Source organism: Engystomops pustulosus, chromosome 2, assembly GCF_040894005.1.
Source record: "Engystomops pustulosus chromosome 2, aEngPut4.maternal, whole genome shotgun sequence".
NCBI classification, from domain to species: domain Eukaryota; kingdom Metazoa; phylum Chordata; class Amphibia; order Anura; family Leptodactylidae; genus Engystomops; species Engystomops pustulosus.
The window spans coordinates 141,113,945-141,141,214 of NC_092412.1; the positions used below are offsets into that span (position 1 = coordinate 141,113,945).

The window sequence follows — 27,270 nt, forward strand, 5'->3', positions numbered from 1 at the left end:
GCAGTGAAGGTTCCAGGATAGGAAAGCTAAATTTGGGTGTTGATATAACTTCCAAACTGGTAGATGAGAAAAAAAAAAGCTTTGTATTCCCATCATGACCTTGCTTGGCCAAGAAATCACATCAATTATTTCAACTAATAGAGCCATATTATCTTCTGCACAAATAGAACCGATATATACCTCCTATTGTGATGCCTAACTTGTCACAAGCTTGTCAAAAAGTTGTCCTTAACTGTTCCAAACTGAAACATCAGAAAACTGAATCAGCATTTTAAAAGGTTAAGGAAATTAACTAGGAAAGCGACCTAATGAACTGTATTGATCCAGTAGTTATTTGACCAATAGTTTAATGGAGAGGATATCTATTGATGCCGTCTACAAGCAAACTTGTATGATAGCATGCTGCCATGTATGTATTTGTAGTACACTGGCATTTTAAAATATTATATTTTCATTTGATTGAGGTAGTGGCTCAGCTTGATTCTCCGGTCAGACATATTTATAATGTGCATCTAGCATCTGATCTCCTATAATGCTGTGTTCCCTGGTAATAATATTCCAATAGAATACTAAATTTACATTTCTGTCCAAGCTGCAAATAAAATTTCTTGTAAAGAAAAAGTACTGCAAAATGAGTATGACAACTTTTATGTTGAATAAAATGCTTGCCCATTAGAATCCAAATGGGAGGAGAATTATTTTAAATGTATTTATCACAGATTTTTCTTTTGCATAGGGCAGCATTTCGCCAATTATGTCAACATTTTAAAAACAAACTCAAACTCCCAGAGTAACTGCAGCAATACATTACAGCTCCATTTTGAACATAGCTAAAATAGGACTGCCATAGTCTGAAGTGTATTTTGTAGCTACTGGTGTCCATTGCACAATCTGTACCCAGACCCTCAACTACAGTACAGGCAGTCCCCAACTTAAAGGGTTTTCCCACAAAAGAAAATTCTCACATCTCAATCCCCTAGTGATGTTATCAAAATAAAGATAACAGTTTACAATTTTACTCAGTTTTCTTGGCGCTTCTATCACTCTCTAGCCTGGTCAGTGCAAAATCCCAGGGTGAGGGGGGACTCCCTAAGCAGACACATTATTATCCATACAGTTCTGTGGGGTGACAGTGTGGTTAGATTATCAGGATACAGGTGTAGATATGCTTTCATCTGGCTTCTGACATTGTACTAGCACACTGAAACAGAAAGAGAGATGAGACAGATCAGAGATGCATGAGATACCTATAACACAAAGGCATGACAGGCAGAGGCTGACAGACTTTTACACTGCCAGCTTTGCCACATCTGATAGATACATGCCTGCCTCCCACTTCTCCCAGATCACTTATCTCCTTGCAGTTTGCAGCTTTTCTCTGCTCACAATGTCCTGACAGGAAGTGAATCAGTGAGGGAGCTCTGTGCAAGGGGCAGGGCTACAACCACGGTGCAGAAAGACACAGAAACTCAGCAAGCATGGCTGTCACACAGAAATCCAACATGGCGGCCTGACCCTAAAGTCAAAAGTTACAGGGTCATGTCTAGGTGCAACTGAATTTGTGTACATCAGGACTGATAGAGACAGGTTGGACTTATATCTGTGAAATGCTGTATTTTTGTTAATAACAGTCAATTAGAGAATGTGTCATTTTGATACCCTGAATACTTATAAGAAACTTGTCTTTGTGGGAATACCCTTGAAATCATTCGACCCACACACAACCACTAGTCACAGATGGGCCTCTCTGTCCACTGTAACTTATGGTGAAGCTCTCTGGATGCTGGTCATTTACTACTTTCACCCCATACTGCAATTAGCAACTATAAGAGTCATCACAGGTGCCTGTAAAGAAGCTTTATTATTAATGAAGCTTTATTGTTCCATGATATCCAAAATTCTCAAAATACAGTTGTGACAGCGACAAAAAAATTCCTGTCTGACTTACTGCACATGCAAATTCAACTGCCTGTATTTTAGACCATTAAAAGCTTTGAACCCGGTGTGACTTGCACTCAGTACCTCTTCAAGGTAAGCCTCTAGCCAAAGCAGTGTATGAAACCTCTACAATCCATCAGGGACAAACAATGCATGTGCCATTCACACTTTGAAGACAGACAATAGCTAAACACACCACTCACGTTTTATTGCAGGGTAGCAGTTTCCCTAATATTAAGAATGATTTTATTTTACCCATGCTGAAAATTCTATTTCACATATCAAACTCATGCAATGCTATGTAGATATGTTCATGACATGATTAGCTAAATTAATTCAGTATGCAAATTTGTAATATTGTGTTTCTTTAATGTGTGATATCTGGGCAGTTCTAACTGGGTTGGTACTGTTGGAGTCAATCTCTTTTGTACAGTAAGGATATAGGACATTAAGTTTATAGTGATTATTCTTTTTTTGTGTGTGTACAGACATTGTTTTCCAAGTAAAATAGGAAGGAGGTGTTAAGTAGCTGACATAAATATATGGAGGGAATAATTGGAAATGAATTTCTTGTCAGCACCAGCACATTTGTAGGTGACAAATTGCATACATAGACAGCTGTTGGCTGTGACTAATAAACTTATATGGAAGTGTTCTCTGTTTGCATTGATTGTATTTAGGATGATGCTAAGAAAACCTTACATATGAGCAAAGGAATATCTTGCAAGGTTTATGAACTGGTATTTTTGGATGGAACCTTCAACAATACCTTGGAACCTTCATGGTTTTGTTATATCAAGAGTCAGCAGCAGGTCATGCATAGTGACACTGTTAGTCAAGCTATCATTGTATCATAGTAGATTTAGGTTGAATAAAGATACAAGTCCATCATGTCCATTGCATAATTTTACAATGTTGATCAAGAGAAATGCAGAAAAAAACATTAGTCAATGATGGTGAAACTGTCTTCCCTCTAGACAAAGAGGAAGTCCCCTTTGAACTCTATGATGCCCCATGAATATATATTTTTTTTCAAAATGAAAACAGGTAGTCCCCAACTTAAGAACATGCAACTTATAGATGACTCCTAGTTACATATAGACGTCTCAGCCCACCGTGACCTGAGGTGAGGCTCCTGGATGCTAGTAAATTTAAAAAAACTTTAGCACCAAGGTGCTTGTAACTATAAGTATGATGACCTGTCTTTGAATTATATTCCATCAATTTATCTAAATTCTTCACTATGTCCTTCAAGTACACTGGTGCCAAAAACTTTACATAGTCCTCAGTGATTTGTGTAACAACAAAACCATTCCCTCGTCATGAGCTCTTTATAAGCTGCCTAAAATTAAGTTTTATATCCCTCAATACCCCCAAGTCTCTTTTTTTCACATTACGTTTTTATTCAGCGTTTTAGCATTTTTCTGGTACTTTGTGTTCCATTTTATTCCTTGCTGTCCCTTGCAGTCAATGTGGGGGATTGCAGAGTCTATACAACTATTTTTCTACTCACGCTAATTGGTTTTGGAGGGGCATAAAGGAGGTCATGCACCAATGCAGAGGGGGCATGGTTGATGCAAGAACACCCTGGGTCTGGCACAGGCATGAGTCAGCATATAGTGCAATTCTATGCAATCCTTCAATGTCCACTTGAAGTATCGTTGATCCTTATTATATCAATGCTTCCAATTTTGTGCTTACTTGGCTACATAGTGTGCCATTGACTCTAATGGGCCAGTTGTGCAGGCTTCAAATTGCATTTGAAGCTCACAGAGTAGAGAGGCCATGGAGCTTTTCTAGAGCTTCTGACACTTCCATCTAGCTATCAACAGAAAATTGTAAAATACTGAACAAATCAAACATTGATCCATAAGGCCTAATGCCATTGTTGTCTTTAGTGTGACAGCTCCCTTAACCATGTCTCACAGAGCTAAAAGGAGGCAAACAACAGCTAAGCTTTCATTAACAGTATCAATTTCTTTCACAAATGTTTAATAAAACAATAATTTAGGTCAATCCTGTCTCATTTTCAACAGTTCATTAGGTAAAGATCTGTGGTTATTACAGAATGACTTATAAAAATGCTAGATTTTTATTTATGGTGACGTTCCAATCATTAATTTTACAGAATGAAAAAAAGCTGAATGCTTAAAAAAATGGATTCATTAGAAGGACAAAAATGACACTGGTAATTTGATGAAATTGGTTCTTTGACAATCATTGCATAAAATGAAACATTAGTTCAACTTCGCTTCTCATTCCATATTGAATGCTTAACACAATTCCCAACATCTTGTGCTATTTTTAGGAAATTTCAAGTTGTTTGTGGTTTTAGAGTTGTAAATATTGGGCTACAAGGAAATCAAAGCACAAGAATTAGCTCTGTAATACAGCTCTGTGGATGTCTATTGTTTGGAATGACACTTTTCCATGTAAGGGTAGGTCATAAATATGTGATTGGTGGAGGTTCACTAACTGCAATTCTTAACTGATTGAAAGGCTACTGCAGAAACAGAGATGTTTCATCTACTTTGCAGTGACATAGAAAGGTACTGCAGCTCTTTTCCTCTAATAAGCATTTCTATATCCAGCACTGTCATTACCTCTTCCATCTGGGGTGGTGTCAGAAGTTAGACATCCACCGATCTGTTATTGATGATCCATTCTACCATTAGGATATGAGAATCACAGAAACGCATTTGAAAAAAAAGTGGAAAACGATGTGAATAGTGGGTAATATACATGCCATTAATGCCATATACCATGCTAAAAAGTTGCAGTTTCTGATGCATTCAGCTTTCTTTTTTAATACATTTGAGATAAGGTAGGTAGATGGGCTTGGATCAGAGCAAGTCAGAGCATGGAAAACTGACACCAGGCAATGTATGACATATACAGAAATGCATTTTAGTTTACAAAGAAACACATATTTGATTAGAGCCTGAAAAATATGGATTAAGCATTGTGGTCTTGGAATTAGAAAGAGGTACATAATTAAGAAACAAATCATCTATTCTGTTTCCATTTAAGCCACTATAATGACTTTATAATGCATTTTTGTTCTTCTATTGATGTTTTGTGATTCCATGCACCCAAGGGCCTTCCATTCTTTAAAAACTTCATTGAAAGCACAAAAATCATGCTTTATATTAAAAGGCTGTTTTATTGTTATTTGCTTTTTAAAATATAACCAAACATAAAACCTACTATATATTTGCTTTAGTACAGGGGTTAGATGGCTTCAAAACTATAAACATAATATTCAGATTTTACCTCTGCCTGTAACATCACCCCTGCCTTACCTCAGAACCCAAGTGATTGTCACTCTGCTGTCTCATGTGATGTCTCTTCTTGAAACTTAATCTTTTTTAAGACTGAACTACTTATCTTTCTACCATCTACTAACCAAATCAGTCCTGACTTCTCCATCTTGGTCTGTGGTATCACCACAACCACAAGGCAGCAGACCAGCTGACTGAAGATTTAGCTGGACTCTGACCTCTCCTCTGCACCATATGCTGAACCACTTCCATGCTCTTGCCTCATGCATCTCTAAAATCTGCATATGTCTTATATCCTATCACATTCCCTAACTGCATGAAACTCAAACACTCCGTTTACTAACCCATACTATGTACTCCTTCCATCTGTTATCTGTAAAAAATGTTATTTTATAAATTATTTCTATGCTCTTCCCGTATAAATAATGTCTGGATCATTACACAAGCTCTTACACTTCTTGTGTCATCTCTTTATCCTGATAAGCTGAAAGCTCTTGCGAGCAGGGCCCTCACTCCCATTGTTTCACATGACTATGCTTTTACTCTGTAATGTAATTAATCCCTTAACAACGTGTGATGTATTACTATGTCATACTTTGGCTGCGGGTGATTGAAGAGGGCTCATGGACTGAGCCCTCTCCATAGCCAGTGAGCAGGCAGCACTAATATTGGCTGGGACTATCGCTCCCCGTGACGCCATTGGGGAGCGCCAATCTGTTGCTACGGCAGTCTTGGGTCACACAAAAACCCAAGGCTGTCTCATTATACACCGCATATTATAATGTGCAATTTGGAATTAAAATCTGGTGTACCAATCTTGTGTTGCCATCTTTATGGCGCTAACAACTTTTCCAAACTTTAGTGTATAGAGCTGTATAAGGTGTCATTTATTGACGTTTTTAATGCTATCATTTTGAGGACTGTATGGCTTTTCATTACTTTTTGTGGTAAATCCCCATATACTGCCGTACTGTAGTATGGCAGTATATGGTAGGATGAATAAGACAACCTAGGGTTAAAGTACCCTAGGGGGTCTGAAAACTACAAGTACAAATTTAAAAAAAAGTTAAATAAAAAAGCATACAAATTAAATTAACCCCCCTTTCCCTAGAACTAAGATAAATATATATGTAGTAAAATTCATAAAGATTTTAGGTATTGCCGTATCCCAAAATGGATAATCTATCAAAATATAATAACAGTTATTCCCTGCGTTCAACCCTGTACCAAAAAAGCGTCCAAAGTTGAAAATGGTAAAATGAAGAATTTTTTTTGTACACAAGGTTCACATTTTTGTAAATGTATGAAAACATTATAAGGCCTAAATACATTTTGTATCTTCAATATTGTTATTGTTAATGAACTATGAATAACAAAAAACAATGTGTCTTTCCTTACCTTTCATCTTGAATAGCTTTGTCCAAATATAAGTGCCTAGAGATAATCAGCTCTTTGAGACAAAGTGAATTATTAAAATTGAGTCACAAGGGCATCCTATTATGTTGTGAATAGCAGAGAGCTGTACATTTTTTCAAAAATTGTGCAAACTTGTTTTCAAATGGTTTTATGATAAATTCTTATCTTTAACCCCTTGCCAGCCTGTGTGATGTATTAGTACATCACATGTCGGCTGCGGGTGTATGGAGAGGTCAGGGGCTGCATATTTTAGCAAACACCGCTGGTAACACTCTTGCTCTTAGATCACCGCGGCGCGCCTCCATGTTGACTTAGATCGTCTCTCCCCATGACATCATGGTCTTTATAAGACCAGAGGCTGCATGTCTTCTGTCCATTTGTTATAATGTGCCAGTGGCACACTGTAATAAATGGTTAAGTAAAATCTGCATATGCTGCCATACTGTAGTATGGCGCTACATGTTAGCATCAATAAGAAAACCTAGGGTTGAAGTACCCTAGGAGGTCTGTAAAATAGTAAGAAAAAAGAAAGTAAAAAAAAAAACATAAAAATTCACCCCCCTTTCCCTAGAAGTGATATAAAAATAAACAGTAAAAATCACATGTTGGCTATTGCTGCATACATAAATGTCCAATCTAGCAAATTATAATAATGGTTACTCCCAGCGTTTAAAACATAACAAAAAACAGCGTCCAAAGTCAAAAATTCTAAATTTGCATCTTTGTAACTCCAAGGAGCTTTGAAAACATCATCTCATCTTGCAAAAAATGACACCACACACAGCTCCTTACACTGAAGTATGAAAGAGTTACAGCTATGTAAATGTATAAAAATATTATAGAACCTATATAAATTTAGCATCCCTTTGATCATATCAACCCAAAGACTAAAGTAGACATGTCATTTGGGGCGCACAGTGAAAGCCGTAAGGAGGAGTAGTTGTACTGGTGCACTGGTGCAGATAGAGTCAGAGGTTTAATTTAATGGTAAACATGAGTTCCATATGTGGTCTAAACCCACAAGACCATAGCAGCCAATCACTAACCTTAGTAGTGATGCCTATACATATCACATGAAACAATTAAGAAGATGCACGTGGAGTGGAGAATCTCGTTTGTCACGGTGCTGCTTTGCTAGAAGTCACTCGTATACTCACAGTGAGTACTTTAAAACGTATTTTATTTTATTAAGACACTACGCGTTTCGGTCCCGGTCTGGGACCTTCCTCAGGTGTAAAATAAAATACGTTTTAAAGTACTCACTGTGAGTATACGAGTGACTTCTAGCAAAGCAGCGCCGTGACAAACGAGATTCTCCACTCCACGTGCATCTTCTTCGTCTGCTTGTCGGTCCATCTTCCTGGGAGAACGTACATTCTCGTGGCTGTCAGCTTTGCCAATGCCCAAATACATCCAGATATCCTCAACAACAGAGGTGCTCATCGTCACGCCTTGACTCCCCCACATACCAGGTGAGAGTTACAATCCAGCATTTCTTTATTGCTTCATTGGGGAAACACTTGAGTCTTTTTGCGCTTTTTGTCTCCCCTGTTCCTTTCCTCCCATCCCGAGAGAAACACTCGGACCCAGTATCCATTTGTATGAAACAATTAAGGTCAGTGATGGGCTACAAAGGTGCCACTGTGGTTTGACAAACAATCAGATGTAGCAAAGTAAACAGACCAATGTTGGCCACAAGAATGGCTTAGAAAGACTTATAAGGAAACAAATGGATGATTACGGTAATTGTCCTATATATCTATCTCTTCAAGCCTTCCTTTAAGTATAACTCTAACATTTATCTAGCAATGCATATCTATTAAGAACTGTTTTGGAATTGAATGGTATCCTAGCTACAGATATAGAATAATTCTATCTTAGGTTCTTGGAAATAATATTTTTATATTCAAACACTGGCTTCCGTCTTCAACAAAGTAGATTTCTTTCATTTTAAAGTATTCTTAGCTGTTAAAAAATATGTTTGATAACCCCTTTAAGGATTAAATATGGTGATGTGTGTTTTTACATTGTTATTGGAAACCATGGAAAGCTACAATGGATTAGAAGTGCTGAAAGTACTAAAGCAAAGCTTAGCGAAATATACACTGGGGTATGCTAGCAGCTACACTGTAGTGTGCTTGTATGGCCTCAAGTATTATTGATTTATGCTTATTTATGAGCTGTAGCTGGTGCTAACAGAGATCCATCTGAAGCTTTGTTGGGGAGGGGATATTACACCTTGGGTATCATTACTCACTTTTTTTCATGAGTTTACGTATGTGTCACATTACTAATAGACACAAGACGTTGATCATTTGTCAAAGATTAATGATTGCCCTCACTAGCATCAGTACTATGACTTCAATTATATTTAATCACTATTTTCATCCATTTTATTTATTGTTTTTCTTTTTCAAATCCGTACACTGAGGTCCTTAGGTTACATTGATCCGGGACTATTGGCTTTTACATGTATCGTTGAACTATGTATCATGTGGAGTCATTTAGTTGTTTTTGTATATGAATAATGTTTACAGATTGTAATATTTTCTCATTACCACTGACCTTTTCCATTCTTTCTATGCTGTTCTTTTAATTCTTAATACAGAATATTCCTGCTAAAAAAAACATGTTTTGTTTTGATACAAAAGTATACTTATATTTACACATCAGGGTGGTTATAGCATTGAATATACTACACTATTTCTAAGGCAGTGGAAGTACAGATAACATGGTTTCACCTGTGCTTTGTATATATTTGTATGCAAAGGTAATGCTTGGGGAGCCAATATTATTTTTAAAAAATTGTAAATTGTACCCACAGTATTTAAAAGCCAAGAAAGAAAGAAAATGTATGACTTTAAGTAGTAGGCCCACAAACAACATCAACATGATCTCTTAAAATGTAACTACTTGGACTTCCACTGAGCAGTAGTCGTCAAGAACATTTCACCAATCCTTCTCTAGAAGGTCCTTGGCATCTACCAACTGAGTAAATCTGTAAAGTAAGGGGGCTAAAAATTAGCTTTGTTGTGTAAACATCACTAGGGAATTCAAATGTGAGAACTTTCTTTCATAGGCAAACCCCTTTAACTCGAACTTGACCGGCCACTGATGAAAGACGTCATGATGAAAGGCGTTTCTATGTACACTAGAAATGCCGGACCCCTCTCAAAGTGGTCCAGCGTATTCATGACTGGGCGGTCCGAGGTGCTGCTTCCCCGGACCACCCCACCCACTCCATAGACCGGTGGTGATTTTCGAGTGTCATCCTTCAGTCACCTCCCCTAATCCCGCCCCCTCATGAATTGGCCAAGCTGCTTTGAAAGTGGTCCAGAGTTTCTAGTGTACATCGCGGCAGTGTTTGATGGTGTTATCAGAGGTTTATGATAACGCTAGCAGTGTAACACTGCTGGGACTGTTGTAACACTAGGAGCTGCTTACTTTAGTAAGCATCTCCTAATGCTGTTTTTAAGGGAGACAGGTCCTCTTTAAGGACCGCTTAGAGCAGTGAGAGAAAGGAAACTTTGTATATATGTAAAGGATAACATGGTGAGAACAGGGAAATACTGAAGCTAACAAAGGAGGCAAAGACATATGCATGCAGAGACTTGACTAATGAAAGTAGCCAACCCCTTTAAGTGTTATGTCCTTGTGCTTGTTAGGCTAACATGTTTGGCTGGTGTGTTGCTCTTTTTTTTAAAAAAAAGGTTGCAAATTTTTGTGCAAAAAAGTATCCAAAGGCTTGTCCTCATTCTTCCAGCCAGGTTCACCAAACATGTGGAAAAAAGATATATAAAGTGAGTTCTGTATAGACTGGTGCACTAGAAGTTGAATTGCAAAAAAATGAAAGTTGCTCAAAAATGTACAACTTATATAGTAGTATTTCCTTAATACAAACATATAATTTAGAAGTATATAACTTTATTAATTTAGGACAAGCTTGTCAAACACCTTCTATTATTGCTGCCTATATAATTGAAGACTTTTCACAATTGTTTTATATGTAAATGATTGATTTTTCTATAACTCTTTGTGTAATTTTTTATTATTACAGTTTTGCCAAGCCACACGTGTGGGAATCCTGGTCGGCTACAGAATGGCCTGCAACAGGGGACATCATTTAATGTGGGGGACAAGGTCCGCTACAGCTGCAATCTAGGATATATACTTGAAGGACATGCTTTGTTAACCTGCGTATCAAGCTCCCAGAACAGCGCCTCGTGGGACTTTCCTCTTCCCACCTGTAGAAGTATGTGCTTGTATATTTGTCAGTCTCTTTTCTGAAACGTTGTCCTGTCATTGTGCTTAAGCGAGTATTTTAGTCAGCAATGTTTTATCTGGAATGACAGAATAGTGCAGTATGAGTTCCTGTCCAGCATAGGTTTCATCCAATGCTTCTTGTCTTCACATTCATTTTTAATGGTCTACTCAAGCTAGTTTGTCTACTGCCAAAACATATTTGCACAAAGCATATTTATAGACAGCAGCTGCCTTCAAGGATCAGTACATTAGGTTATTTAAAGTCTTAGATCTGACATCTGTAGTTTTAATATTCTATATATTTCTTAACCTCTTTATCTTAAGGGTACGTAATAATGAAGATATCCTAATAGTGTGTTGAGGAGATTTGCATTTGTTGTGTTAATTTATAATACTATAATAAAACTAATATACCATATATACTCAAGTATAAGCCTAGCTTTTCAGCACAGAAAATGTGCTGAAAACCCAAACTCGGCTTATACTCGAGTAAAAAAATATAGGTTTTACCAGGTTTTGTGGTGAAATTAGGGGCCTCGGCTTAAACTTGGGTCGGCTTATACTCTAGTATATACGGTAGTTAAAATATAATAAAACTTCTAATACTTATTCCCATATAGTTAGATCAGGGCGGTTATGTGCATCACTTCTAATGACAGTTTTAATCTGAACGCTTGCTTGATCTACATCTTATTCCACCACATTCAATTAAAGGGGATGTCTGATCTGAGATATTTAGGACATATTCTTCCTTAAACAGTGGCTACATGTATTGTAAATACATGTTCTGTTCTGTTGCTGTAATATATATATATGTATATATATATATTGCGCCAAAATTAAGCCCAGATAAAAAAAGTTGCTAATGATAAATCATAAGTAGGCGCAGAAAAACATCTGGATTGATAGGATAAATATGGAAAATATTATTTTTAATGCGTCACAAAACTGGTGTAAATGTAATGCGACAAAATGAAAAGTGGCTAAAACAACAAAAAAAAACAAGTGATCCATCTGGCCCAAGATGTAAATTTTTTTTTAAATCCATTAAAACACAATAAAATCTCTATAAAAACAAAGCCCACAAGAAAATGTGCACATCTTTCTTTTGTGAATTTTAACACATTTGGAATTTTTTAATGGCTTCCCAGTACCTGCCATGCAACAACAACATTTAATACTGACACTAGGAAGCACAATTTATTACGCTGAAAACAAGCTCTCATACTCTCTAAAAAAGTTAGGGATTTTTAAAGGTGGGGAGCAAAAACACAGACACACAAAAACAAAAAAGGGCCATGATCTCTCCAGTCAAGAATAATATAGGTGAGCAACCTATTAGGTAGTATATAAAGTATATAATATCTTTGGACACTGTTTTGCACACTAAACCCTATTGGGAGCTACCTCACAGTCACACACCGATCCCACGTCCAACAAATAGTGAAAAATAAAAACAGTCTGACCGGAGCTCCTTTTGTGTCTTTTATGTATCCTTAAGCGAATCCACAGTTTCATTCCACTTTCACTTCTTAGGAACTTCTCTGGTGTAGTTCCCCACAAATGGTATTTGGATGAGAATAGACCACTATTCAGACAGTCCTGCTGCGTTTTCTTATATCTTGTAACCACTCAATTAATTATAGGGCTACTGTAGAAAAGATTCAAGCAGCAATAATGCAGTATGTTCAAACAGATTAAGATTTATTAGGATAAAAACATACTCACAAAACAAGAGTAAAAATGCGCATATATAATATATCATGCGGACGCCAGTCTCGCTAGTTCGTCCGACCCAGGGTTTCGCTACCACGACTTCTTCTGGGGCGTTGCTGACTAATGTCCTTTCGGTCTTTTTATATCTTTCTTATAACCCAATTAAAATCTATTGTTTTAGTACATATTATATACATCATACCATTTAGCAACTATTGCACATATACATAATATAATGGTATACATACAGCTAACAAAAAGTTCTACCAGGACGATAAATATATAACTTCTATTTCTACACACCCTTCCCTAATCTAATATATTGTAGACACACCCCCTATGATCTCATTCATTCACAATTCTAGTGTCACTAGAACGCTAGTGACACTAGAGCAATTGAGTGGTTACAAGATATAAGAAAACGCAGCAGGACTGTCTGAATAGTGGTCTATTCTCATCCAAATACCATTTGTGGGGAACTACACCAGAGAAGTTCCTAAGGAGTGAAAGTGGAATGAAACTGTGGATTCGCTGAAGGATACATAAAAGACACAAAAGGAGCTCCAGTCAGACTGTTTTTATTTAAGTATGGTATGTCTCCTGGGGACATAGGTATAAAGTGGGGTATACACTATGCATCTCATGATGCTCACACTATATCTCAGTGATGAGTTTGCAATGTCAGGTTCTCTAGCAAGGAATCGGTGATTCCACAGAAACCGTGACTACACACTTTGCAGTTAATGTGTCCACTGGGTCTTTTAAAGCCCCCACCTTTTACTTCCCATCTACCCATGAGGATATGAGGGAAACTGATCTAAATACTTGGATAACCTGAATTCACAAGATAATGCCTGGGGGATTCAATGCTACTAAAATGTTAGCAAATGAAATGACAACACCGCTAAGAAATGCTAAATCATATGATTTCAGAATGATAGCAGGAATATGCATATTTATCAAAAGAAAATGTTTAACCCTTGCTACTCTGTCTAAATACTAAGCTATTAGAGTTGAGTGAGTCATTCAAGATATGCTTTACTTGAAGTTTCAACAAATTTGGGTCAATCTATTCTGTCTGGACCAATATTATTTTCCCATACTTTCTCATAAAATTTCTTCTATTTATACAACTTTTTCATTTTCAATTTTCACAAAAATGCTTATAATGAAAGCCTTTTTATGGATGTGTTGCTAGTGGACATTAACAGAATCTATCAAAAGTCTATTAAAATCAATGGACATTTAAATAGATGTGTTAAACTTCTGCAGGGGCGTAACTAGGAGAGGAGACTTTTGCATGTGAACCCCTCCCTTCCCCTTACAAAAATATATTCATATTTGTATGTTCACACATTTATAGACTCATATATACAAACATTTATACACTAATGTACACAAAAAGCTCTATATTCATGAACACACACACATGATGTATACACTCGCATGGCAAATGCAATTCAGGCAGTCTTCTAATCCTAAAGGCGTCAGAGGCCACATATATGAATTCATGCAGCCCATGTGGAGGAAATAGACATCAGAAAGAAGAGATTCCTGTCCTGCCGCCACCTCCCCTAATTTTTTTTTTTATATTAATTGTCCTCTATGTAGTGTGGAAGATGTGCACTGTTATATACATATTATATTGCATATGCACCATTCTTTATTGTGGCAGGTCATGTAGCTGGGCCCTCTGGCTCTGTGGACATAGCAAGTACTATGACTGTTACCACTGTAGTTATGTCCCTGGTCTTTTGTGATTATTGTATACTCGAGATCCATATTCACTTGGGTGCCTGAAAATTGTCTGATTTGTAACAAATCTATGATTCAACAAATAGATTAACTTATCTCTACTATGTATCTCTATTACAGCACATCACACTGTTATTAATTCTGTCCTCTATGTATTTCTATCCTGATCTGTTAACATTTTAAATAGTGATAATATTTGATCTATTTAAAAGTATTTCCCCACTTTATAAATTGGGTCTTTGATGCATATGAATATATTTTTGCAGCGGATGATGCATGTGGAGGAACATTAAGAGGACAAAGTGGAATCATCACTAGTCCGCATTTCCCATCGGAATACAATAATAATGCTGACTGCACATGGACAATCCTTGCAGAGGTTGGAGATACAATTGCCTTGATCTTCACAGACTTTCAGTTAGAAGATGCATATGATTATCTGGAAGTCACAGGAACAGAAGGCTCATCTCTCTGGTGAGTGAATACTTGTACTATATAAATTGTGGCAGGTTGGTCATTTGCTTATACTGTATATACTAGCTCTATATCTCAATGCTGCTCGGGATAGGAAATAACTGTTCTTAGCTATAACAAAATAAAATGGGTTAACAAAAAATATTTTATATGTATCTATCCCTCTATGGTGGTTAATAAGTGGATTTTGAAAAGTGTGGGGTTGCAATTTTTACTCAAATCCTAGTCTATGACGTTCCCTGAGTCACAGAGAACGGCTATGCAAAATTTGGTGATTGTAAGCGTGATGATTCCTTTAGCGGACATACATACATACATATATGCATTCACACACATACACTCAGCTTTATATATTAGATGTGTATGTATGCATGTATGTATTATTGTTTATATTACTTTCATTGTAAAAAAATTCCAGTTAATTCCAGTTAACTTTCTTTCCTTGTAGAATAAATACCATTAAGAAAATCCATACTAATACAAACTACTTAATTGTGTGTCTTTATTGTTAACATGTTTTTAAAGACTTTTCTTAGTCACAAGGTGGGTGTTTTCTCCTCAGCAACATCTCCCTTAGCTCCCTCATTTCTTCCCTCAGGAATAATCTTAAGCAAGTTATACACAGCTAACATTTCTCTCAACTCCCTCATTCCCCCCTCCCTCAGGAATGCTCTGCAGCGAGTCACACATAGCCAACATCTCTCTCAACTCCCTCATTCCCCATGCCTCAGTAAAGCGGGGGAATCATGGAGTGGCTCACTTAAAGAGAAAGCATGCCCCTTGTGACTAAGTGAGTCTTCTGGCAAGGTACCAGCAGCTTTTTTAAAAGTTATTTTTTTTTTTACTAAAAAGCATTGGGGCACAGCATGAAGTCTTCTGTGGTAACTTGTCATTAGGTTTAAAAGTGTTAGTAATTTAAGCCATGTCCACTTTTACCAAAGCCATTTCCCTTTTATTGAAGTCACATGTCCTTTCACGCAATGCATGGCATGTTACACAGTGCTAATTATGTAGATTTTGCTGACTAAATAAGACCATGGTTTCTTATGTGGACACGACTTAATAAAGAATCTTTTAAGAGTTAGAAAGAAAAAGAAGACAAATTTTGTTACTTAAAGTTTTTATTAAAAAACATATCTGAAGGAATAAACGTTAAAATACCAGACTTAAATATTAAAAGGACCTTTACAGCCTACTTTGCATGTAGTCATGGGAGTTGTATTCTCTGCATGTGAAATGCAGGAATTAACCTGTTACCACACTGACCCCCACCCAAGCCTAGAAACAGTACCTCCTTCTGTAATATGTATATCCTCTTGAGGTGTTTTAGCATATTTGTAGGTTGCAGCATGAATGAAATTCATCTTTTATTATTTTGTAGAAAGCAGTAAGACAGTCAGGTAACCCCACCTCTTGCAGTCAGTTTGCTCTGCCCACTCCGTGCATCTAGCACCCTAGCCCTGCCTCTTAGATCTCCAGTAAGCCTGAGAATGACATTGCAGTTAGGAGACAGGCAAGGTCAGATGCATGGAGTGGGAAGAGCAGACTGACTGCAGGAGGCAGGGATTCCTGACTGCAAGAGGGGTTTCCTGATTGTCTAGCTGCATCCTACGAAAGAAAAAAAAAGCTACTGTTTGTTGGCTTGGGGGGTTAGTGTATTGACAGGTTCACTTTTTACATGTGCAGTAGGACAAGGGAAATGTGACATTGAAACTTCTTTTAATATGCAAGCTATAAGATAACTCCACAAGCTCCTTCAATCCAGCCCTGATGCAAACAATGAATGATAGGACATATTTTTTAGAACATTTTTGATCTTGTAAACTTTTTTGGCCGTATTAGTATACATCAACTTTAAACGTGATGTAGATGGGCGGCACAGTAGAAAGAGGGTTCAACCCCGTGGGTGCAAAGCTACAGCAGGTCCGATCCTAGACCGCTATGTACAGCATAGAACAAAGGAAGTAGCAGCACTCCGTTCCAGTTCAAGGAAGTTTATTCACCAAGTGAGGGTATAGCAACGTGGTTGCTATACCCTCACTTGGTGAATAAACTTCCTTGAACTGGAACGGAGTGCTGCTACTTCCTTTGTTCTATAGTATACATCAACTTTAGATTCTGTGTACTGTGTGTACAGTGAGCAAGATATTGAGAAAGATTATATATGTTCTGTTACAGAAGTTATTTAGTAGTTTGAAGCCAGTGACGCCAAATACCACAGATAACAAAGCAAAATGATAAACTGGATGCAAATACTTTGGAGGGTTATAGATGGTATATGAGTCATAAGACAAAAGACATGATATCTGAAGGAAGCAGATATGGAAGTAAAGCACATGGGAGAAATAAGGTAGTCAGGACTTCAAGAAAAATGTATATGCAACAGAGAATACAAACTATAGAATACACTTTCATTCTAAGATTCATATCAGAGAGGGAAAGTGCATGGAATAGGTAGCAGTGAATAATGTACAAAAAGAACAAGAGATATAAGAATGTGTATGGCATAACATACCTGAAATGCAGGCAAGCAATATCCTAGATAAAAATGTACTAAAGATAATGTATGGAATTAATTAGAGAGACTGGTGAGAAAGTTGAAATGTTCCTAAAACAGAGGGATAAATGTTAATTATTTGTGTATTACTGCATCAACTAATAAAAACATGAAGCCAAGGATAACATTTAAGAGAATAAAACATTGAAAACTATATATAAAAAAAAAACATATAAGAAATTCTGAATGTTGAAAAGAAATGGAAACTGTTGCATGAAATAAATGTTGGCGTTAGAGAAATCAAGTCAAAGTGGCTTTACGTATGTATCGTATATATATAAAGAGCAGTACTGTACGCTCATATAATCTATGGCATAGATGATAAAAGGAATTACTATGGGAGTCCAGAATATGTTTGACTTATGTGTGAATAGGCAAGTACAGCAAACAAATCTAAAAATATAATCCATGCAAATAACTGTTTTTTAGTACACATGAATCTTTTCTACCCATGATCTTAGCTGGGTATGTCAGGATTTATGTATAATAAGTTTAGTAGCTTATCTAAAAGCAATATGATGTGTTAAGTTATTACAAAGTGATATTAAAGTGATATAGTGCACTGCAATGGGGCCCTCCTGGGACTTCTCAAGAAATGATTTGTCACCACGCGAATCGAACTGGTGGTAAGTGATCTCGCCTAAAAAACACTGTTTTCAAGTGTTTGATTTCCTTTAATGTCAAACTTATATTGTTTCCACCTTGCCCAAAATGGAAAATGCCCTGTATTATTCATGGCAGTAGTGGGTATTGGAAAGGTAGAAATTGAGAACTCACACAAATGTAGATAGGTTGAATTACAATAAATATTCTAATGTCTTTTCAGCACTTAGTTTTCTTATGTTTCCACCCAGGTGACAGGTGACTTGACCCACTAGATTGAGCATAGTTTTGAGAATTTGTGAGATTCATATGTTTAGGAAACCACTGCCTATTTATACAGAACTCTACTTTCTGGTCACTAATCATAAGAAAGGATATTTTATATGTGTGGTACGCTATATTTGCGGCTCTTAGATATAAACCAAAAGAATAAAGACCCAACAGCAAGAGCGAAACAGGTGGGAATAGTGGGCAATTACATAGTATAGTGGCCAGAGGCAGGAGACAAGGTATGATGATGTCACCACAAACCGTCCTACACTACAAGAAGAAGAGGCAGGAAGACAGGTGGGAGAGAGGTAAGTATTTGTGTTTATTATTTTTTTTAATTATGTTACATGATGAAAAGGAAGCACATTATGGGAGGCCATTATTGGGGGATGTAAGGGACAATGGGGGAGGTGTGAGGACATTATGGGGGGCTTCTGTAGTGGGAAACTTTACTTGGAGGGCTGCTGCTGTGGGGGAACATTACTCTGGGACCGTTAGAGAAATTACTTGGGGGCTGTGAGTACAATAGGGGGTCTATGGGGGTTATTACTGGAGTGCTGTTGAGGACATTAGAGGAGCTGTGTGGGACATTACTGTGGTGCTGTAGAGGATATTAGGGGGACTGTGGGGAATATTACTGGGGTTTTGTGGGGTAATGTACTGGGGGACTGTCAGGGAAATTAATGGAGGGCTGTGAGAACATAAAGGAGGTATCTGGCGGACATTACTGGGTGCTGTGGATGACATTAGGTGGCTGTGGGGGACATTACTGGGGGGCTGTGGGGATATTACAGAGGTATTTTGGAGGACATTTGTGGGGGGATATTGCTGGGCTGCTGTGGAGGATATTAGGAGGGCTGTGGGGAATGTTATTGGGGTTTGAAAAACTGCAGAAAAAGAAGTGTGCTACAAGGGACCAAGGTACACCTGAGAAATACAGATATACACTAAATGTGTAAAATGTGGTCAGTGGCAAAAAGACATTAAGTCTGCAAGCAACTTAATTCCTTTATCATGATACATATGATGTAGCAAAATAAAGTGCATGTGCAATTAACAAAAAACAACATTTGAAGATTTGTTTCTGATTTGTGAATTCAGTGGGATTAATATAGCAAAGGGGTAGGGTGTTGAGGGGCTGTATATCTATTTATCTGTCTTTCTGTCTATTTATTTATCTATCTGTCTCCTATCTATAATGTCTTTCGTATCTATATATCATCTATCTATAATAACATACTGGTAGTGGCTTATTAGGCCTATTTCTGCTGACAGGCTCCCTTTAAATACCGTTAATACTGAATGTGACACTTCATAAAATAGTTTTATTTTGGGGCCTCACTTTTAGTTTTGCCCAGGGCCCCTTTTGTCTAAAAGCAGCCCTGCCCAATGCAGTGCACATCCAGGTGACCTAAATGAGTAATATCTGCTGATTTACCAGTTTAAGCCCAAGTTATATTTCCTCTGGTAAAACATTCATGCTTTGTGACTGGAGGAAGCCTGTAAATGAAAGCATATAGGGCTTTGAGTCATTGTGAACAAGGGCTGTGCATCGCTTTAAAGATTTCGCTCTGTTTCTCCCATTTGACTGAAACACATAAATAAAGCTAATATGCAGAGGGTATGGCAGAAGATAATTATATGGCCTTAGGCAGGCACTGTCATTGTACAGTCTAGTGAATTATAATGATACATACTTGTGGAAATCATCACATTCCACAATTATTGTGCTGAAAATGTGAATCTTTCAGAAAGAAATAATCAGGATAACATACACGGTGTGAATACTGACAGATATAAACCTGCTAAATATAGGCTCAGGTCCCCAAGGCTTTTTTTATTCTAACTCACACTGCAAGTAAACCGTAACAGCAAGGGTACAACAAAGGTGAAATGCCTTGTAAAATGTTACATTGTTATATAATGCTATATTTAGGTTAAGTCTTTTATTAATGCCTTTTCATGCTACACATCAATATTTTTTCTCTTTAATAGGTATGTAGTCTGGTATTGATTAACATTTGCCATAGAATTAACTTATAAAGTCTTTGATTTATGTCACCTTGTGAAGTGATCACTCCCATTTTTCTATATAGAACTCTTCCTTCATTGCATTATGACTGCAAAGTTGCCACAGAGATAAGGCAATCTTTAATATCAGTTACAACAGTACAACTTCATAAAACAGACACTATCTTCATGATTCAAAACTATTATTGTATTGTAACTCACTGATTTTGTCAGAATTGGGAATGGAGAATCGGATGTGTTTAGGTCACAACTGTCTGCTGGCTACTGTTGTAATCATGCATGTTGAATTTCCATAGGGAGAAATAAATGTTTTTTTTTCATTACAATTCTACTTGACCAGCAATTCCCATATGCAGTATGTGTGTCACAAGATAATAAGCTTTTCAAAACAACATTATTTTATGATATTTTGTATTGTAAGATGTCCAACCTGCATGTGTCTTTGTGTAGCCATCTGTGTGTCGGTTGTTTAATGTAGTCTGTAAAGGTTTTTTGTTAGCATGGTCAAAATTTGTATCTGGACACATCTTTAAGCCTCAGTTAGAGGTGTCATGCAGTAGCTTACTCACTTTAAAGAACATTTATTTGCTCTGCCATATTTGCCACATCTATATATTATGGGGGAGTTAGAAGGAATAACTTACCCATAGCTATCGATGTTGTATGAAATATTTTAACATTCTTGGAATTTAGTTAAATACTATAACATTGTATTTGCAGCAGTATGCAGCGAATAATCATTATTAATAGTGGCTGTACAAGTTACATGTAACTACAAATGTTGCAGCCATTTCAGGGGGTTGCACAAGTAATCATCACCTAGATGTACCTACATTTAGACAATAACTAATACAGATTGCAGACCAGGCAATTAATAATAAGAACAGACCCCTGACCAAACATGAAAAAACAGAACCCAAACAAGACAATGAATAAAAATGGAAAAAGCAGAGCAGTCAATAATAATAATGGAGACCCCAGAGCAGATTATAAAAAAAAAAATAATTATCGAGACTCCAGAGCAGACAATAATAATACTGTACTCCCCCCCCCCCCCACACACACATACATAGCAGGCCATATTGATTTGGGAGACCCTAGTACAGACAATAATAGTACTGAAGATTCCAGAGCAGAGAGCAGACAAATATTGGAGACCTCCTAAACAGATAAATACTTGAGACCCCTGGAGCACACTAATTTTGGAGACCACTAAAGCAGAAAAAGATGACACTGTGGACTTAACCATGGGCAATAATGATAATGGAGATCCTAGAGCAAACAAATGCTGGAGAACACCTACCGTCTGACCGGAGATCCCCACAGCAGACAAATAATCAAACTCCAGAGCAGATAAATACCGGACACTCCCAGAGAAGACTATTCTAAGACTGGAGACACCCAGAACAGAGAATAATACTATATTATTCTTGTCTGCGTTATTCTTATCTTCTTGGAGGTCTACATTATTATTGTTATTATTAATATTTGTTCGGTCTAGGTGCTCCAGTATTATTCTCTGTTCTGGGTGTCTCCAGTCTTAGGGTAGTCTGATCTGTGTGTCTTCGTTATTTGTCTGTTCTAGGGTCTCCAGTATTTGTCTCTTATGGAATATTATTATTATTATTCGATCTCTGTTATTATTATCTGCTCTTGGGTTTCCACATTATTATTCATGACATCTCTGTGGTTTGCTTGATTATTATAATGTGGAGACCCAAAGCAGATAATAATAACAGATATCGAATAATAATAATAATATTCCATAAGAGACGAATACTGGAGACCCTAGAACAGACAGATGCGAAGACACACAGAGCAGACAAATAATTCTGGAGATCCCCAGTGTAGAAAACTAACATTGGGAACCACTTCAGGAAAAAAAAAATAATATTGGAAACCCCCATAGCAGACTAATAAAATAAAGATCCCAAAGCAGATTAATTATACTAGAGATCTTGGAGCAGACTAAAAATAACAATGAAAACCCCAAAGCAGCCTAATAATAACAAAGGAGACCCCAGAGAAGGCAAAAAGTAATACTGAAGACTCCAGAGCAGAGAGAAGACAAATTCTGGAGACCTCCACAGCAGATAAATGCTTGAAACCCCCAGAGCAGACTAATTCTGGAGACCACTAAAGCAGACAAATATGACACTGTAGACCTAACCATGGGCAGTAATGATAATGGAGATCCTAGAGCAAACAAATGCTGGAGACCCCCACAGCAGACAAATAATGAAAACTCCAGAGCAGACAAATACTGGAGACTCCCAGAGCAGACTAATAATTTTATAGACCCACTTGGGCAGACAATAAGACTGGAGATCCCCAGAACAGAGAATAATAATACTGGAGCACCCAGACCGAACAAATATGCCGAATAAAGTAGCTAATTGTTTCTCCCTGTTAAAAGCATTCAATTCATAAAAGAAGTTATTACTGAGAGTTGTGTTGTACTGTTTTACTTTTTTCACAATGAATACTTGTAAAACATGGATGGATGTACATCAAAATATGCACAGGGCACTTTGGAGCTTAATAGAAATGTATTGTGTGCCTACATCATACACACCACTTTTGTAGCTAATAAATGTCCTTTAGTGTCTGGGGAAAATTGGTCTGGAAATGAATGCATTTATTCTTTTTCTAAATGGAAAAAGAAAGAATATGAGAATTCGCATAAAACAAAGCATCTGTACTATTACAAGACAGATCTCATCTCTTTCTCTTACGTGAATTCTTTTATTTCTCCTGCTCTGTGACTGGATGAACAAATGTAGTGAGTATTCGAAACCTATGAATCATTCATACCTGATAAAAAGCACTTTGATGAACATGTCCTCATATCCTCTTCCACTTGGTGAATATGCCTATATAGTATGGCCACAGAAAACCAATAGTCAACAAAAATGAACAGACAAATGTTTCTGTACTTTCCCGTCTTGTCATTGACACAATGTTTCCAAAAGACTATTGTATCAGGTGCTTCCATATTCACAGCAATTCATAATTGCAATTAATTTCTTTTGTCTAATGAAGTGTTTTCTTTGAGGAAACACTTGCCGTTGGAAGGATTTAAGAACAAAAGCTTAAATACCAAAGGTTTAAGTAGCATATTGTTATATCATTACACTGATTTGTAGACCATTTAACTGTTCCAGCTTTGTAAGTTGGGTTTTCACAAAGTGAACATTCTGCTATTATTATATGATTTATGTTTACTAATGAGAATGGTTTTCTGCTTGAGGCTAATGAAAGTTTGCAGGAATAATTAACTCTGTAATTATTGGTTACTCTTTTTCTTAATACTCTTTTTCCTAATACAGAGTCATGGTTACGCCTGCCATAGCATAGGTGAACTAAGTTACAAATCATATTTTACCGAGAGTCATTACAGGGCAGCATCTCCTTGACCGCCTGATCAACTAATGACTGATGAGAGTAAGTCTGTGAGGACAGTAGTTCACAATACATTGTCAGTATTGAGAACATTTTTCTTTATGTTTACAAGAAATAATCACTTTCCTGGTTAAATAAAAAGTAAAAAGTGGTAGGTTTAAGAATAACAGTTAAATGTCTAGTTCTATGTTGTCCTTTGCTGATCATCCATTGCTCTATAGATTTTAGTTTTGTAGTTGTTATAGTCCCAGCAGCATAGCCAAAAACATGCAATAGTAAGTCTTAAAGGCCACTTAATTTGGCGTAGAACTAGAATTACTGTCGGTTAACCAGCTCATATATGAATAGATGTTATTCAGTAGGGTAATACGTGGCACTATCTGACTGCCGCAGTAGTTCCTTCCAAATATGACATTGCTTGGTCAGGTAAATAATGTGTGTGACAACATTTCCAAGGACAAGCACTGCTCAGCTTAGTTGAATTCACTGTATGAAAAATCACAATGATGCAGCGAGTTGAGTTTACATGGTTGGTTTGAAAAATGCTGACTTTACACTGGATCATTTACTGCTATTTGAATAGGTATAAAATCAGACTATCCTGCCCTAAACAATGACAAGGAAAAGTAAAGAGACTTGACACATAGGGGCAAATTTACTTAGCTGGTCCCGTCGCGATCCCCGATCTGGACGGTCCGCCGAAGATGAAGTCTGTCGCGATTCACAAAGCTTGTGCGCCCGAGTTCCTGCATCTGTCGCTTCCCCACCGAGGTCCGCCGAAGTTCACCTTCTTCTTCCTGGTGTTTGTAAGTGCGTGTCTTGCGACACAATTTTAAATGTTAAATCCCACACGTAGTCCGAATCCGGCAGGTTGTCTGACGGACCCGCCCCCCCAATTTGTGTCGCGTGCAAGCCGGCGTCGAAGCACCAAAATCCGATCGTGTGTGCCAAAATACCCTGTTAAATGCGCCGCAAAACGGAAATCATTGGGAAACCCGACGAAAATGCGCTCCGCGGACCCTTAGTAAATGAGCCCCATAGTCATCTATTTCGCCTGGTGAGCACCTGGTTTCACCTGGTGAGCAACCTTGTTTAATATGATGGAGGACTTGTGAGAATCTGAAACACATCTAGGTAACTAATGTTTGGCTTGCACTCACTGTGGAGTTCTGGTTCCATGCAAATACAAATGAGGTTAAACTGGATAAAAGGAAAAAAAATTGAAAAAAAGTATTTCTTCTAACTTTTAGCGTATCTAACTTTCAAAATTATTTTAAGAATAATTCTCACATCTAAGTTAATTCTTTGATTGTTTCAGAAAATTTTGTATATGGGGCAAAGTTATTTGAGATTTTTTTTCCTGTTTCTATTCCTTGCATGCAGTCTCTTGCCTTTGGCACATAGAGTAACACCCTGTATTAGAAATCCTGATTATAAGAAATTAGAATAAATAGTAACATTTTGTGGAATATGATGGACATATCCTTGTAGAGATGCCATCGGAGTTCCTTTAACTTTTAGATTGGATTTTCCAAACTAATAGCTCCATTCCTCAAGTGCAAGGACTGCCAAAAAAACAAATTGAAATATGCTTTGTGAGCGATAACAAGAGAAGAGCCATTATCCCTGGACGATATGGAGCACGCACAGGCCTGTTCCAAATTACATTACAAATAAAAGTTTTACACTACTGTCCCAGGTGTCAGGATCCCTTGGAGGAATCCACATAAATCGAAAGGATGGAGAATAATAAATAAAAACGTAGCAGAATGCTTCACTTTTACAGAAGAGAAACTGCTGCCCTTTATCTGTTTCAAGATTCTATCTGTTTACTTTATTGATTCACGACATTTCACACGGTGTTCTGCAAGTCTCTCAAGAAGAAAGAGTAACAGGTCACCTTGAGGAGACACCAGTGTTCACAGCCCCTGTCTGTCTGCACGTATGTGGATATTACAACAAAGTCTGCATCTTAATTTCTATATGTTTTACCTAATATAATGAGACACGATGCATGGTGACAGGAAGGTTGTAGACCTTACAGAACTTGCACAATTGAGTTGTCATGACAACATTATGTAGCATGTTTGTTGCCTATGTGTTAATTGGAAAAATCCTACAATAAATTCAGAAATCAATGGCAGCGTTTTCCCCTTTAGTATAGGGACTCTTAACCCCTTTGAATGTTATTATGATTACCACAGAAACCTTATTTGTTCTATGTTTTTTTCATTTTTTTATTCTTTGCCTTTCTATGTTTTTTAGTTACAGGGAATTGATGAGTTCTGATAGTGCTGATTATATCCAATTTCAGACATTTATTGTGGAACCATGCTGACATCATCATGACCATAATGAGATTCATAATCCAAGAACTCCATTTAACTAAAATTGCAATTGTTTTTTTTCTTTCATATTTATATTAAATGTTCAAAATGTACATTATATTTATTGCCAATGCTGAATAAATATGAATAAATAGGGACAAATAGATTTTTCTAAACCCCCTGGATGACACTATTAAAAGTATTGTACTTACAAAAAATTCTAATCCATTTGGAGGATCTTTGAGTTCCTATCTGAACATGTGAAAGTATTTTCACAACATTAACATAGCTACATTGTGTAGTGTATCTTGTTGGATCAGCTACATTGGGGGATGCACTTATGTGACTATTATAATAAGGTCTCATCATATGTATGAGAGGGAAGGCATATATACAGATGTACAAATGTATTGCATGTTATTGGAATTTGGTTTAATGGGATGTTAATCCAGGGATTTATTCTCAAATTTGTAGGGAATTCTTTTCCCTTTGCATCTGCCCTAAAGGATATTTTGTTCTTTTCTCTGGAACAACACTACAGAGGTAAAATATATTATGACTATTATACTATGAAATAAATATAGAGGAGTTTAGGAGTAATGAGCAATTAGACTAGAACATTAACTTGTATTACTTTAGATCTTCACCCTTAAAGGGGTATTCCCATGAAGACAAGTTTCTTATATGTATTCAGGGTAGCAAAATAACACATTCTCTTAATCACTATAATTGACAAAAATACAGAATTTCACAGATATAAGTACAACTTGTCTCTATCATCCTTGGTGTACACAATTTCAGTTGCCCCTAGACACGACCCTGTAACTTCTGACTTTGGGGTCGGCTGGCCCCCATCTTGGATTCCTGTGTGACTCTGTGCTGCTGAGATTCTGTCTCTCTGCTCTGTGCCTATAACCAAGCCCCCCTGCAATCCAGCACAGAGTTCACAGACACTCACTGATTCACTTCCTGCCAGCAAACAAATTATGAGCAAAGCCTGCCAGCAAACACATTGTGAGAAGAGAGAAGCTGCAGGCTACAAACTACAAGCACATAAGTGATCCAGGGGAAGAGGGAGACAAGCACATATCTGTGAGAACAGAGATGTAGCAGAGCTGACAGTGTAAAAGTCTGTCAGCCTCTGTCTCTCATGTCTCTGTGTAATAGGCATTTCATGCATCTCATCATCTCTGATCTGGCTCATCTCTTTCTAATGTCAAATACAAGACAAGAGTGC

The 27,270-nt window shown here is 37.2% G+C and overlaps 1 protein-coding gene and 1 long non-coding RNA gene across 3 annotated transcripts in view; one reads left to right on the plus strand and one right to left on the minus strand.

Moving 5' to 3' along the window:
• The window catches only part of CSMD2 (CUB and Sushi multiple domains 2), a 648,217-nt gene that overhangs the window by 254,097 nt on the left and 366,850 nt on the right, over positions 1-27,270 (plus strand). For both annotated transcript variants that reach the window (XM_072136727.1, XM_072136728.1), the window contains exons 4-5: positions 10,693-10,887; positions 14,636-14,843. In XM_072136727.1, coding sequence (XP_071992828.1) covers positions 10,693-10,887; positions 14,636-14,843 — 403 coding nt within the window. The remainder of the gene's footprint in view (positions 1-10,692; positions 10,888-14,635; positions 14,844-27,270) is intronic.
• Positions 10,716-25,758, minus strand: LOC140118606 (uncharacterized). The gene is made up of 4 exons (XR_011853220.1): positions 25,699-25,758; positions 23,119-23,177; positions 19,712-19,773; positions 10,716-10,975 (listed from the first exon to the last, which is right to left on the minus strand). It is a non-coding gene; the product is annotated as an uncharacterized lncRNA (long non-coding RNA).